Here is a 15,985-nt window from a genome sequence, read left to right on the forward strand (position 1 = left end):
ACACTGTGATATCTGTAAAAGGAGCACATCACCTGTTCATGTTAGGCTTTGCCCCTGAGGGATCGTTCAATCTATCATACATTTTTTTTGCTTTACCAGTGGGCTGAACAAAAATAAAAAGGGGCAGATCACACTCAGTGATGATGAGAGAATCCTTCCTGCAGCATTATTGTGCTCTACTGTCAGCCCACGTACACAGGGTCGGAGATTTTGCCAACCAAATTCGCCGGATTTTGCCCGTTGGATTTAGTCCGACGGATTGTGTCCGAAACTGTTGCATACACACGGTCGGGCCAAGTTGGCAAAAAATCCGATCTTTCAGAACGTGATGACGTATTTTCGTTACGATGGGACTACATTCAGGCTAGTAGCCAATAGCTTTGATGTAGGAATTTGATCTGAGCATGCGTGGCACTTGGTCAGATGAAAATGCTCTACACATGATTGGATTAGGTCCGTCCGGCCCAGTTGGTCGGGAAATATTTCCAACATGTTGGAAAATTGGGTCGGACGGAGATTCGGACGGAATCAGTCCGATGCATACCACACACAGTCGGATTATCTGACGACACGGTCCGATAAGACTCATTCCGACAGATTCTCCGACCGTGTGTACAAGGGCTCACAGAACCTTCCGCACCAGCAGAATACAAAGTTTAGTGTTGTCAGCTGTAGCCGGAGGCATTGATCGCTCAGGAAAAACCCAACAGGCTGGTTGTACGCAAATCAATTGATAGATCGCCTTGTGAACAACCAGCTAGCTAATTTCAATCCATGTATGGCCGGCTTAAAAGTGGGGTAACTTTAACAGAAGCCAGTGAAGTTTGTTTTGGAACTATGGGAGTAAACCAAAGAAACCCCCAGAGAAAACTTGCACTATGACTTTCAAAACATCTAGACTGCATGCAGAAAGTATTGCTTTTAAGAACTGAGTCTAGAGCCCCAGTACTGCAAGGCTCCTTGACAATTAAATGTAATCACTGGACTCTCACAATAATAGACACTTATCATCTTCTTCTTCACAAGGCAAGACAATGCAAGACTTGGGGTTCCTCAACCTACTAAGTAACCTTGATTGAGCAAATCAGTATCTAAAGCATTATTCTTCTATCTGTATTCATTTCAGGGGGTATGGAAGCCGGTGTGGCTTTAGCGGATGTCTGGTGCTACATGTCTTTACTTGATAACTGGAATCTGGTCTCCAGGATGATTGTTCCAAGGTGTCGACACAACAGTCTGGTGTTCGATGGCAAAATCTATACAATCGGTGGCCTAGGCGCAGCTGGCAATGTTGACCATGTTGAAAGGTAAGCTGTAAAACATACCTGCAAAGCTAAATGCATGATGTAAACACTTTAGTTAAAGCCCATCTTGGAGTTTGGAAGTCTCTTGGGCTCATGTGCAACAAATGAAAGCAACAGAAAAGCGATTCAGAATTTTTCTGGCAGTTTGAGAAAGCCATAGCATGTTCAAGAAATGGAATATTTAATAACATAACATTATACATATTGTGTTTTTTTTGTGAGAAATGTATGACATATACATTTTTTAAATACAATTTGCTAGTACACTTTTTTCTTTTTAAAAGAGAACAGTTTGTATTTGATACAAAGATTCAAATGTATGGCCAGATGAAGTTAGCAATGGTAACAGTATAAGTGCCTGTGGTCCATTTAAGAAGCTACGTGATTCCTGGTTGCATTGGACTGTGTGTAGGTGTTATAGAACTCCATTATGTTGGTGGGAAAGCCCTATCACAAAATTAAGACAGGACCACAAAGATTTCTAGTAATACTTCTAGAATTTAAGTTTATATAGTTTACTGCGCACAATAAAAGGCCTTTTACATGTTTCAGGGTATTATTTACTAAACTCAGATGAGATCATTAGGATTGGGCTTAATTTACTAGCATGTGAAGTGCTATGGACCTGTGATTACAAACACACAAATCGTTTGTGGAGGAAATGTTTGAGGTAAATAAACACTTTAGTAAATAGGCCTGGGTTCACTTTATGTTTCCGCTTTCATGACCAGGGCATTTTCTGCTATTCAGCCCCGGGGGTGCTTTAACTGGCAATTGCTCGGTCATGCAATACTGTACACAAATTAAATGTATATACATTTTATTTCACACAAATAGAGCTTTCTTTTTTATTTTTTATTATATAAACGAAAAAATACCAAAACATTTTGGGAAAAAATAATATTTTCCACTTTCTGTTATAAAGCATATTCAATCAAATCATATTCTTCTTAAATTTAATCCAAAATGTATTCTGCTATATGCCTTTGATGAAAACCAAACTACGTTTTTGGGGACACTATTCCTTTGTGCTAGTATAGTTCTGATCCGTACAGACACTATACTAGTAATGATGGTGATCAGGGACTTATAGTGTGACTGTGATAGTGTGGCGGATAATCTGGTGCTGGCTGGGAGGGACACTAACTAACTAACTGACAGTGACATTGCTACTGACACTAATACAGTGATCAGTGATAATACTGTACACTGTACTAATGCATAGCTCCCAACTGTCCCTGATTTTGAAATGATTGAACACCCTCAAAGCTAGGCAGTCTCAAAGTCCTGCAGAGATTCCACATCCCAAAAAGACTTGATCAGTGACCTCAGCATCAGGGGCTTCATAGCTGGTAATCCAGGACTGATAAATTTTTATAAAAGTCAAACAGTCCACTGAGTCTGTGGACAGACGCGTTCTATGATCAGTAACAAAACCTCCTGCAGCACTGACTGCCTGTTCTGAAAGCACGCTGGATGCAGGGCAGCCCAACAACTCAATAGCATACTGGGCAAGTTCTGGCCAGTGGTCAATTCTCATGACCCAGTAAGTCAGTGAATCGTCAGCTGGAAAGCTCTCCATCTCTGTTTTGGTCCAAGGGTAATCGTCCACCATGTCATGCAGATGGTGCCAATGGGATGTGGAAGCTGACAGCCCTGGATGGTGAGGACTAAAAAAAATCAGAAATGCCTCACTTAGGCGGACGCCTTCTCCATTACTCCTCTCTTGACCAACAGAAGACTCAAAACTAAGTTTTCCATGACACTGTAACCTACTAGAGGCAGGAAAAATGTTCAATAAAATCCTCTTTAAAGTGTCCTCAAGAGATTTTATCTCCTGCACTCTGTGGGGATGGGGTGAGTTCTGAGATCTTCCCCTTATAACGGTGGTCAAGGAGGGTTGCCAACCAGTAATCATCCTACTCCTTTATGCCATGTATTCTTGGGTTCTTTTGCAGGCTTTGAAGCATGAGGTTGCCCATGTGCCTCAAATTTGCCAAGGATGACACCTCACATGTGATGAAACATCACTCAGGATGACAGCATCTGGAACTTCCTCCTCCCACCCACGTATTATTCCCAAGGGTCCTGGGGTTGGAAAGCCATCGCTTACAGATTGACGCATGTCTTCCTCTTCTTCAAAGCCTATGAAAGTGCCAGAATCCTTCTCCTCATCTTCCTCCCCTCTCTCCTCCTGTGTGTTCTGTGACAAAGGAATGATGGTGTCTGGATAAAGTGGGCCTTGAGAGGAAAGGAAGTCTTCTTCCTCCTGCTGCTCTCCCTCCAGAAAAAAAGCAGAGGCGGCCTGAGCCTGTTGTCATGCTGTACCGACACAGGTACACACTGGCCCTCTGATGCATGTATAGCAACTGCAGCATTCCCAAAGTTGAGCTCCACCTGGTGGGCATGTCACAAATCAGGCGGTTTATGGGCAGGTGGAATTCCCGCTGAATTTTAGCCAACCGAGCGCTAACTGTGTATGACTGCCTGAAATGGCTACAGACTCTTCTGGCCTGCTTTAGTACATCTTGTAACCCTGGGTACGTACTTAGGAAACACTGCACTACCAAATTGAAGACATGTGCCAGGCATGGCACATGTGTCAACTGTCCCTGTCCAAGGGCAGACAGTAGGTTTGAGCCATTATTGGACACTGCCATTCCTGGCTCCAGCTGGCGTGGTGTGAACCACCTCTGAGCCTGTCCCTGCAGAGCTGCAAGAATCTCTACTCTGATGTGGTTCCTGTCTCCTAAACACACCAGCTGAAGCACTGCATGGCATCTTTTAGCCTGACTCTGGGAATAGCCCTTTGAATGCTTAAGGGGTACCTGATGTTCATGGGACAATTCTGCAGAGGATAGTATGAAGGTAGAAGAGGAGAAGGTAGAGCTCACAGGTCTGGCATCATCACCACTAGCTGTATGGAGATGTGGGGGCACAACAAGCTGCAGCACCGAGCCCTGTCCTGCATTCTTTCGTGTTGCAAGCAGTGTTGCTGTGAACAAAATATATTCTCCCTGCCCATGCTTGGTGGATTTTATGGCTGACTGCCTTGCCCAACGATGCCAGAACATTCCCCTCCATATGATGGTAGAGAGATGGAACAGCCTTACATGAAAAGTAGTAGTGACTGGGAACCTGCCATTGTGGTACAGCACATTGTGTTAATTCACGGAAGGGCCAGAATCCACCAGCCTGAAAGACAGAAGTTGGAGAGCCAACAGCTTTGACAAGCTTGCATTTAGATGCTGGGCATGTGGGTGGAAGGGACTGTATTTTTTTTCCGCTGCAGCAGATGGGGCAGAAAAATTTGCCGGCTACAGTCTACAGCTGGTGGTGGGCTGCTGTCATATGTGCTGCTAGGACCTGGGATACCCTGGACTATACCATCATCCCTGTCAGTGGAGGCTGCTGAAAGGTAATGACTCAGTATCGCAGGGGCAGACTGAAGTGGGTAAGGAGGAGGAGGAGGGACAGATGTGTGCCCCTTTTGTGTGGCTTTTAGATGCTCTTGCCAACCGGCTGAGTGGTTGGACGTTAAATAGCTTGTTAAGCATGTTGTACCCAAATGGTCTGTGTTTTTGCAAAGTTTGATGTGCCTGAGACATAGTTTACAGATAGCAACAGTACGATCTGCTGCTGTGCTGAAAAAGGCCCAGACAGCTGGGCTTTGGGGAGTGTGCCGGGAGATAACAGCTGCAGAATATACGATGTAATAGGGTGGTTACTCTCTACTTTTTCTTGATGTCGGCCTCCTTGGGGTTGTGCTGCCTCAACTTCAGTTTCCTCCTCTACCCTATCTGGCATCCAAGTCGCATCAGTGACCTCATCATCATCATCATCATCTCTATATTGTCCATCTTCATCATTACCACTGGAGACAACTTTGCAATACACTGCGGCTTGGGGAACATGAATGCAAATTTGTCTACCAGTGTTCCTCCCTCTCTCTATGCTCATGTGCCTGTCATCCTCAACCTCAGAACCAACATTTGAATTCAGTAATGGCTGGGCATCATGAAGGGGCAAGTGGCTAGCGCTGTGGTCAAATAACTCAGCTCACTCCTCCGTGGCTGAAGTTGGGGCTATGGCAGGAATAGATGTGGACAAGGAGGCAGGTTTATCCACTCTGGCAACTGCAGGGGACTGCACACTTGTCTCTGCTTGCATGACAGAGGATGAGGAGGATGAGGAAGGTTTAGTAAGCCAGTCCACCACCTCCTCTGCATGCTGTGGCTGCATAGCACGGGCGAACTCACTAAACAGAGGAAATTATGCCCTGCCTGAGGAGTGCCCACCTTTGCCTGTGGACACATTTGTTTTTGGTCCCCTTACAGTGCCATGGTAGGGTCTGCCTCTCCTTGTTGTTCTCCCATACATTATTGGGAGGGAGGGGGCGGTGCTAATAAGCAAATGTAAAGAAATATGTACGTAGATGCACTTGAATGTAAAGAGGTGTTTGGTGCACTTTAATTTGAGTACTCGCACTACACAGACACACTCAACGGATACACTATAATATAATGCAATATAATGCGCCAAACGTACAGTGACGCACAGAACTATATGGCGTTAAACTGATAGTAACGCATACAGAAGTAAATGGCATTAAACTGGCAGTAACGCACAAAACTATATGGCGTTAAACTGGCAGTAACACACACAAACTTTATGGTGTTAAACTGGCAGTAACACATGCAAAATTATATGGTGTTAAACTGTCAAAACACACACAACTATAAGGTGTTAAACTGGCAGTAACGCACGCAAAACTATATGGCATTAAACAGGCAGTAACGCACACAGAAGTAAATGTCGTTAAACTGGCCGTAATGCACAAAACTATATGGCGTTAAACTGGCAGTAACGCACACAGAACTATATGGCGTTAAGCTGGCAGTAACGCACGTAAAACTATATGGGGTTAAACTGCCTCTAACGCACGCAAAACCATATGGGGTTAAACTGGCAGTAATGCGCACAGAACTATATGGTGTTAAACTGGCAGTAACGCACAAAGAACTATATGGCGCTAAACTGGCAGTAACACACGCAAAACTATATGGCGTTAAACTGGCTGTAATGCACATAAAACTATATGTCGTTAAACTGGCAGTAACACACTCAAAGCGACATGGCGTTAAACTGGCAGTAATGCACACAGAACTATATGGTGTTAAACTGGCAGTAACGCACTCAGAAGTAAATGTCGTTAAACTAGCAGTGACGCACACAGAAGTAAATGTCGTTAAACTGATAGTAACGCAATCAAATAGACAGTGTTCAACTGTCACTACACTGACACTATGTAAACTGTCCCTACTCTAGCTATACACTAATGTCAAGATTACTGACACAGTCTCACTACACTACACTGAAACTATATTAGCTGTCCCTACTCTAGCTACACACTATGCAAAGCTGAATGATGGTCCTCCTCACTACACTCACACTATCCCTAGACTGACACTGACAAATAGCACAGTATAGCACACTAACTAGTAGCACTGAACAGAGCCCTGTTCTATCTCTCTCCACACCAAAATCACACTGAAAATGGCTGCCATTGAAAGAATACTTTTATACTGTGGGGCGGGAATGAGCCATGATTGGATAAAGTCATGATGACAGTGTCCAATCATGACTCTGACAGTGCTCTGTGCCCTGATTGGCTGAAGCTTTCACTGCTTCAGCCAATCAGGGCTTGCAATGTACTGTTCAGCGCCACAATGTATTGTGGTCAGTTCAGGGGGCGAACAGTTGAACGACCAAACGCACGAACAACGAAAGTTTGGCCCGAACTTATGCTTGGGCCAAACCATTCACCCATTCCTAGTTCCTAGCTCAAAAAGTTGGGAGGTATGCTAATTATGCTGGCTGGGTGACATGAAGTGAACAGGAAAGCACTGTGTGCCTAACAAATGTATGCAAGTGTATGTGTGGTGCTTTTACTTAAAGATCTGACTGGAGTCTCTCTTTGCTTTCAGTTCTAAATGGTACCTGAAAACAGGGAGAAATCCACCCAAAATCCACCCAGTGTGTTGTATTTACAAACACACAGATCCCACCGCTGTGATTGTCCAGAGCTGATCAGCAGGTATACAGCCAAAATCATAAGCTGTAACCTGCTGACAAACTTGTACTGTGTCTTACCACAGCGCAGAACATCCAGGGGCGTACGCACCTCTGCGCACATGTGCGCCTCTAAACCAGGAAGTTCACTTGGCAGTGCCTTTGAGAGCTGCCCAGTAACAGTAAATGTTCTGCTGCCGGTCGGCGAGCGGTAAAAGAAAAGTTATCACTATGATTATTAATAATGCATTCTGTTCCCAGGGGGACAAAGTAAATGTAGCACTTTTTCCCTTCTTCCTACATGCTGTCTAACACTAGTGGTGAGGTCAGACGGGACACCCCACCTCCACCCCCACCCCCCTGTCCAAACATGTTGCTAGCAAAGACACAGCTGCTTTGGCAGATAGCACTTCTCCAAGCACTTGCCTGGTCACTTAAACATTTTAACTGACAAAGCTTATCTCTGCAAGTTCTTGGAGATGAAAAAAAATGCCTTCTATCAAAGAAGCCATCTCCTTGCTAGCTGTGTGGTCAGGCGGCTGGGGGGGTACGGGTGGCACCCTATCTGAGCTAGCCTTAGACAGCACCTAGGCTGATGGGACAAAGTACTACATTGTCTCCTGGTGAACCTAACATAATGAAGGTCTAACTGGTTTCATTTCACTTTAGTAAATCGGGCTCAAGTTCATTTTACTTCACCTAACTTTACCTCACTTCACATTGTAGTAAATCAACTAAATGGATTGCTGCCAACATATTTTTTTTCTTATGCCCTGTACACACAGTCGGACATTCCGACGACAAAATCTGTCTGATTTTTTCCGACGAATTTTGGCCCAAACTTGTCTTGCATACACATGGTCGCACAAAGTTGTCGGAAAATCCAATCGTTCAGAACGAGGTGGCGTAAACTACATACAACGGGACTATAAAGAGGCTAGTAGCCAATAGCTTTCGTCTTGTAATTTAATCTGAGCATGCGTGGCACTTTGTGCATCGGAATTGTATGCACACGATCGTAATTTAAATGATCGGATTTTGTTGTCGGAAAATTTTTGATCCAGATCTCAAACTTTGTGTGTCGGAAATTCCGTCAGAAAAAGTCAGATGGAGCCCACACACGGTCGCAATTTCCGACAACACAGTCCAATCGCACATTTTTAGCAATTTTCTTAGAAATTTCCAAATACTATCCAGACAGTATCACAGGCTTGCTGTAATGATGCAGAAGCATTCTGAAAGAAAGAAAATATGACTGCCATGGGAAGAAATTATTTTTATGGGGTGTTGAAAAATTCCCCTTAATTGCCCTTTTGGCTTCAGATCATTAATAGATCATTGTTCGAGCAGGTCGGGGTTTGATAGATTGACGGCATCTATAAATATCTTACCCAGTCACAGAATTTTATGTGTGAACATCCTGCAAATATAGATGTTCCATCTGTGCCATAATGAACATTTTAATTAGTTAATATCAAAACTTTGGGTTAGTGTGTGAATTTGTTCTTGAAGATCTCCCGCTGCGTCCCCCTTCAGGCCCTGTAAGAGGCTGCAAAGGAGTTAAAGTTTCCAATTAGGGCGTTTTTTACATAATCTCCCACCGAGCCCTGGTTTCTGTATCTCGCTAGTCCTCAACGGGCACACTGTAAACCTTTCTGATGGGATTTGCAAGGCTTGAAGTTATAATTAATCTGCAGTTATCTTCTCCGTGATTTATGAGCGGAGACAGCGCAGGAGAAAAAAAACAGACTAATATTATACGTCCCATCTGGTTTATTCTTGGAGATCAAATATTTTTACAGAGAAAAAAGGGGGGTTAATTGGATTTTCTAATCTGACTTTTTGATGTGCCCACGGCCATAAAATTGACATTCTGAACAAAATTATGCCATGAGGCAATTACTGAAGGAGAATCGCTCACGCCCTGCCTGCTTGTCGGCGGCATGCTTTCTGGTTCGTGTAGTGGATCGTGGAGTGGCTATATTCATGAGGGTGCAATGTCAGCCCTCTGCTGTGGCACTTTAACAGAAACAGGCTTAAGGCACTGTAAGTGAGCACTGACGTGCAATATCGAAGGGAAACATTAGTCTTTTTGCAGTTACTGTATATTGGTCAACTCAATGAACTAAATTGAGTTGACTAAATGTTGGAAGAGATCATTGTGTCCCCTTATTGTGGCCTTCAGCCTCTCAGCTACTTCTTCTCATTTTGCCCAATACAAAGGTCAACTCCATTCTCCCAAGAGCTCCCTCTATTGACCACTGGCAGCATAGCCAGATATACAGTAAACGCTTCTTTTCTATTTCAATGCATGTATGTGGTTAAGACCTTGTTCACACAGGTATACGCTTAAATATGCCAGTGTGAACAAGCCCTAAGTCATACCTGAATAAAAGACAGATGTTTTACAAAGCTAACTGAGCTCACCTTAGATGTCATTATGCAGGGATGCTAATCACAATCTAAGTTATGCAGATGACCAGCAGAAGGAGCCTCTTAGCTACTACAGCTCACTTAGCCTAATGCAGTGGTCCACTCTACTCTCCCAAGGGAACCCCCTAGTGATCACTAGCAGCACAGCCAGACATAAACAGTGCTTCTTGATTTCAGTGCAAGTCTGTGGTTAAGTCTGACCTGATCGCTAAAACAAACACTAGGCTTTTTAAAGGCTAACAGAACTTATCTTAGCTGCCATTCAGCAAGGGTGCTAATTTTCAGATATGTAGATGACCAGCAGAGGGAGCCTCTTGGCTACTACAAATAACTTAGCCTAATGCAGAGGTCCACTGCAGTCTTCCATGTGCTCCTTCTATAGACCAGTGGCAGCACAGTAGGAGTTATACACTGCTTCTTTATTTCAGTGCAAGTCTGTGGTTAAAGCGGAGTTCCATCCAAAAATACAACTACCGGTAGGTCTTAAACAAAAGACCACTCCACCCCCTCCCATTTTTGGATTTATTTTTCTATCTGTTTTGTACCTTGTTAAGTGTACTTCCACCCTAACACTGCCGCAGCAAGATACGTAATTTCTGCTTCTGGAACGGCCGTCTTTTCTTAATACCACCCCCCCCCCCCCCACTGCGTTCTGGGACCTGTGTGTCCCAGAAGACGAAGGGGCCATTCAGAAAGTGCAGAGCGACTCGTGCATGTGGAGTAGGAACCCGGCTGTGAAGCCTGAAGGCTTCGCTACCAGTTTTCCTTAGTAGCAATGGCGTGAGCCGATGGAAGAATCAGCTTCAGGGGCCGACATCACAGGTAAGTGTCCTTATATTAAAAGTCAGCAGTTACATTATTTGTAGCTGTGGACTTTTACATTTTTTTTTAGAGACTGGAACTCAGCTTTAAGTCTGACTTGAATGCTGAACTCAGACTCTAGATAATAAAAGTTAGCTGACCTTATCTTAGCTGTCTTTGAGCAGAGGTGCTAATCATATTCCCAGATTCTTAGCTGTCTGCTCGCTTACTGTAATGCAGAGGTCCATGCCAATCTTTATAGAGCTCCCTCCGGTGACCACTGTCTTCTTTAGCTGCTTATTAAGATACTGAATATACAGACGGTAGGAGGCTTCAGACCACAGTGAGGAGAATACACAGATTTCTTTATGTAAGTTACAGAGGCCCAGTTCATTTTTTGTGCAACCTAATTCCAGTTAAATTATCTTCACTGAACATGCAATTTTAATGTTTAAATGTAGAGAAATGTGCCCCCATGACACAGGTGCATATGAGCAGTGTATGCCTGTTTTTGGTAGGCTTGCTAATTGCAGACCTGTGCACTGGCTTCATAAACAATCCAGGAATAGAGGTCAGTGCTCATCCTTGGAGACAGCTCTGCCCGGCAGAAAGGAGTTCTGGCCTAGGAGTCAGGAGGGTGCCAGTGCAGCATGAAGCTCCAAGCACAGAGGTGCTGAACGTCAGGTCTGAGGAAGACAGACCAAGGCCTAAGGTATAAGGCCTGAGCAGGAGTGCTGTGTTTTAGCCAGGAAGGCTGAATTCTGCTTCTGAAGCAAGACTGTAACGCTAAATACCCCTGAGAGGGCATCTGATGTTTATTTTTGAACTTTTGATTTTTTTTAAATAAAAATGGGCTGCCATGCCCTTGAAAATGCAGTCAGGACTGACGATTTCTTCAACTGGGATGCACCACTACAGCTTAATCACCCCACAATATGTACAGAGGATCAGCCATGTTTGCTCATTGGATATGCAGGCTCTGCTTCCTACTTGGCAGTGCTGTACAGTGCTGGTGCTTCCTTTGCGTCTTTCAGTGCAAGTTTATGGATTAGGTCTGATCTAACTATGTTTGTCCCAGCCTTTCACTATAAAGCACCTATGTAAAGGGGCTCAAAGCTCCTTCTACTGGCCTGTTTGCTCTCAGGAGGAGAGCAACTTAAATACAAGTACGGGACATCTAGAAAGTCCGCGGCTGTGGAACCATAAGGTCACTCAACAACCTAAGGTATCCTATCGCAAAGCAAAAAATATAAAGAGTAAAATGGCACCTAGCAGAATTCAAAATGTTCCATCCACTCCGGTTTCACATATTCCCCTAATTCCATTAGTAGGAATGTATCAATGCAAGAAAAAATTATGTCTCACCTGTAAGTTTGTTGATCACGGTCAGAAAAACCTTACCATCAAAGGTAAAACATATAATATCAAAGATTTTCACAATTGTTCTAGTACGTAGTGTACTTCCTGACCTGCCCATGTGGTCTTTTTTCTCTTTCAATAATTTTTATTGAATTTAATTCTTTGGTAAATACATCATGTATAATCAGAAAATAGAAATAAAGCAAAAACATAACATAAAAAAAACAGAGAATTCAAATAAAGCAGGATGCATCAATCAGAAAAAAAGATAAGATATACAAGGTATCTTATACAGATATAATTGGGGCTATTATATGTCAAGAAGGGCTTGGAGTGTAAAGATCCACTTCATTGAAAATTTGTAATAATGATGTATATAAGAAAAAGGGACACAAAAATTAAAAAATATATATACCGTATATATAAATATATATATATATATATATATATATATATAAATATACATACATAAACATAGATAAAAAAAAAAAAGAAGGAATTTGATTAAGATTTAAATGGGAGGTGTAGAAGATTTAGGTTATAAACATATCGGCAACTTCTAAGGAGACCCCCAAGGTCACCACTCCACCCCAATGGGCTCACACTGTGGAGTGGGATAGCTCGGGGGACTCCCGCCGAAGAACTCCCCATCTACGTCCCTTTAAACCCCCGGACAGCACCCAGAAATTGTGCTCCCCGGAGGGAAGTGAACAGCTGAACTTCAAAATACCCAATTAAATTCCAAATGAACTCTTTAGAACTAGTAAACTCCAGTCCGAACCACAAAGGTTAACTAAGGAAAAATGTAGTAGAATAAGGTAACATCTGATCAATTACTAAATATGAGAAATCCTGCTTAAAGAAAAACAACAAAAAAAAGGAAAAGTAGAAAGTGTAGTCAGGAGAAAAGAGGGAGGGTAAGGAAGGGAGAGTTGTACAGGATTCAGGGTCCTGGCTCCATCCATGTAGAATTTAAGACAGAAGGTGTCCTGGAAACAATTGTACTTTGATGTGTTGGGCCCATGGATCCCATGTCATTTCAAATTGTTGAGTGGTATTCCGTAATTTAGCTACTATTTGTTCCTGAATCATAATCCATGAAATTTTTTGCCTGGTAGCCACAAGAGAAACCCTAGAAGTTTTCCAAGCTTTTGCTAAAGTGATCTTGGCTCCCAAGCACATAAAAAAGATTAGTTGTTGAGTATGTTTAGGGGTATTGTGTAGCCTGCGGTTCAGAAGGATATATGAAGGATCTTGTGGGATTGGGGCTTTCGTGACCTTCCTCACTAGATGTATAAAGTTATTCCAAAAGTTTTGTATGCGAGGACAAGACCACCATATATGTAACATTGTACCTAAAAGACCACATCCTCTGAAACAGAGCGGTGAAATCTCTGAGTACATCTTTGAAAGTCTCACAGGAACATAATACCATTTCGTTAGAATTTTGACATTAGCTTCGATTAAGGAAATATTTAAAATACCTTTGGAAGAACGTCTAAAAACTTGAAACCACAATTCCGTATCTAGTTGGATGTCCAAGTCTTCTTCCCAAGAACGAGCATATGTCGGTTTGTCACTCCTATCTGCCAGGGACGAGTAGATAAGGGAAATACCTCCTTTGCGATGACCATGTTTTAAGCACCATTGCTCGTAAATCGTAACATTGTAACTATTTGGTTTGTCAAGTTCAAGAGAATGTATAAAACGTTTAATCTGTGAAAGTCTCAATTGTTCTGAATCGGGCATCTCTAGTTTGGAGTAGCAGTGTCCCATTGAAATGGGTCCATTTGGTGTAATGAAATGTCCAATTCTGAAAAGGCCCTTGTTCAACCACCAATGAAAATCTTGGATGTTCAGGCCAGGAGGGAAATCAGGATTATGGAATAAATGTACGAGAGGTCTCAGTGGGGAAATCAGGTGTTCGTTTTTGTATAGTCTGTCACAAAGTGCTAGGGATTGAGAAAGCGTTGGGGACAATATGGCAGGTCTTTGCTTTGTTGGTCTCCATATTAGATGATCTAATGTGTAGTCAGGTACTGCCTGGTTCTCAATAGAAACCCAGTCTGGACTATTGGTTTTAGTATATATTGCTGAAAATTGTGCTAGTTGTGCTGCTTGATAATATAAAAAGAGGTTAGGAAGTCCTAAACCACCTTGGATTGTCCGGCGGAACAGGATGTCACGCGCCAGTCTATGTCCCTGTTTTCCCCAGACAAATCCAATCACTTTTGATTGGAATTTGTTGAGAGTCGACTTTTTAATAGGTATGGGAAGGGCTCTGAATAAGTACAAAATTCGAGGAAATAAGTTCATCTTGACTGCATTGAGCCTGCCCAGCCAAGACAATCCTTCTTTAGACCATTTAGTTAAATCTGCTTCTAAAGATTTGAAGGCGGGTGGGTAATTAGCATTGTATAAATTACTTACACATTTGGTGAGAGAAATACCCAAATAGGGAATCCTATCTGTAGCCCAGGAGAAGGGAAAGAAGGGCGCAAGTCGGGAGATGGTTAATGAGGGAACCGAAATATTGAGAGCAACTGACTTGGAAATGTTAACTTGGAGACTTGAAATAGTTCCGAAATCCCGAAGGAGATGAAGTAAGTTGGGGGTGGAAATTAAGGGTGAGGTCAGAAATATAAGCATATCATCAGCAAAGAGAGCACATTTATGCTCTTCTAAACCACAACGAACACCTTTAATATTTATATCTGCTCTAATGGCGATGGCTAGAGTTTCTATAGCTATAATAAAGATTAACGGTGACAAGGGACAACCCTGTCTAGTACCTCTATGGATATCTAATGGTTGAGAGAGGTGGCCTAATAGACGTACTTGAGCAGAGGGGGTTGAATATAGGGATTTTAGAATGTTCATAAAATTTGCTCCGAAACCCCATTTGGTGAGAATTTCAAAAAGATATGGCCATGAAACAGAATCAAATGCCTTCTGCAAGTCCAAAGACAGCAGAAGGCCTTCTTGTGCCGGGCCCCCGTCCCAGTGCGAATTCAATAATGATATTAAGTCAATTGCCCTTCTCACCTGATCCGTTCCCTGTCTCCCCGGGATGAAGCCCACCTGATCCTTATGAATATAGTTAGATATAAAACTGGACATTCTGTTGGCTAATATTTTAGTCATAATTTTAAGATCATTATTGATCAGCGAAATGGGTCTGTATTTTCCCACTTCACTAGTATCTTTACCAGGTTTCGGAATAACAGAGATAAATGCAGTATTAGAATCATTCGGGAGGGGGGCTCCATCCCGGAGAGAATTAAAGAAACGAGCCATGTAGGGAGCTAATTTTGGTCCAAAAGTCTTATAATATCTGACCGAGAAACCGTCGGGGCCCGGTGCTGATTCTGATTTAAGGGCTTTTATGACGTCAAGTATTTCGGCAGGGGAGAAGGAATCATCCATTAGTTCTTTATGAGTTTGATGTATGTAAGGTAGATCGAGGTGATCGAGGAACTGATTCCTAGCTTTGGAATGTGTATGAGTTGTCTTAGAGTAGAGGTTTTCATAAAAATCATGAAATGATTTCAAAATTTCTACCGGATTTTGTGTAAGGGTACCCGAAGATTGTCTAATTTTAGGGAAGACCAAGGTACGAGTTCGAGGACACAATTTACTCGCGAGTTTGGCACCTATTTTATCTTTTTGATAATAGAAGCGAGCTCCTGTCCATCGCAGATGTTTTTCTGCTGAGGTAGTGAGTGAGAGATTAAGTGCAATGCGTGCTCTATCAAGTTCAGCCAGGCTCTCTGGGGTAGGATGTTGTTTATGACTTTTGCTAAGTGTTTGGAATTCCTCTTTGAGTCGTATAAGCTCTGCGGAGTGTTCCTTTTTGAGTCGGGCTGAGAGTTGAATTATTTTACCCCTCATGACCGCCTTGTGTGCCGCCCACAGGGAGCCTGGCGAAATTGAGTCTGTATTATTATCTGTAAAGTAGTCCGAAAGGGCTGAGTTTAATACCGCACAGTGAGCTGGATTGTTTAGAAGAGACTCAT

General features: G+C 42.8%; 1 protein-coding gene across 3 annotated transcripts in view; it reads left to right on the forward strand.

Annotated features, from left to right (window-relative positions):
• KLHL29 (kelch like family member 29) overlaps positions 1-15,985 on the forward strand; it is a 1,407,189-nt gene that overhangs the window by 1,241,477 nt on the left and 149,727 nt on the right. For all 3 annotated transcript variants that reach the window (XM_077488859.1, XM_077488857.1, XM_077488858.1), the window contains one exon: positions 1,127-1,307. In XM_077488859.1, the coding sequence (XP_077344985.1) occupies positions 1,127-1,307 (181 nt within the window). The remainder of the gene's footprint in view (positions 1-1,126; positions 1,308-15,985) is intronic.

The sequence above is a fragment of the Lithobates pipiens genome, unplaced genomic scaffold (assembly GCF_037356315.1).
Source record: "Lithobates pipiens isolate NorthernLeopardFrog02 unplaced genomic scaffold, aLitPip1_a1.2 Scaffold_18, whole genome shotgun sequence".
In the NCBI taxonomy this organism is placed as follows: Eukaryota; Metazoa; Chordata; class Amphibia; order Anura; family Ranidae; genus Lithobates; species Lithobates pipiens.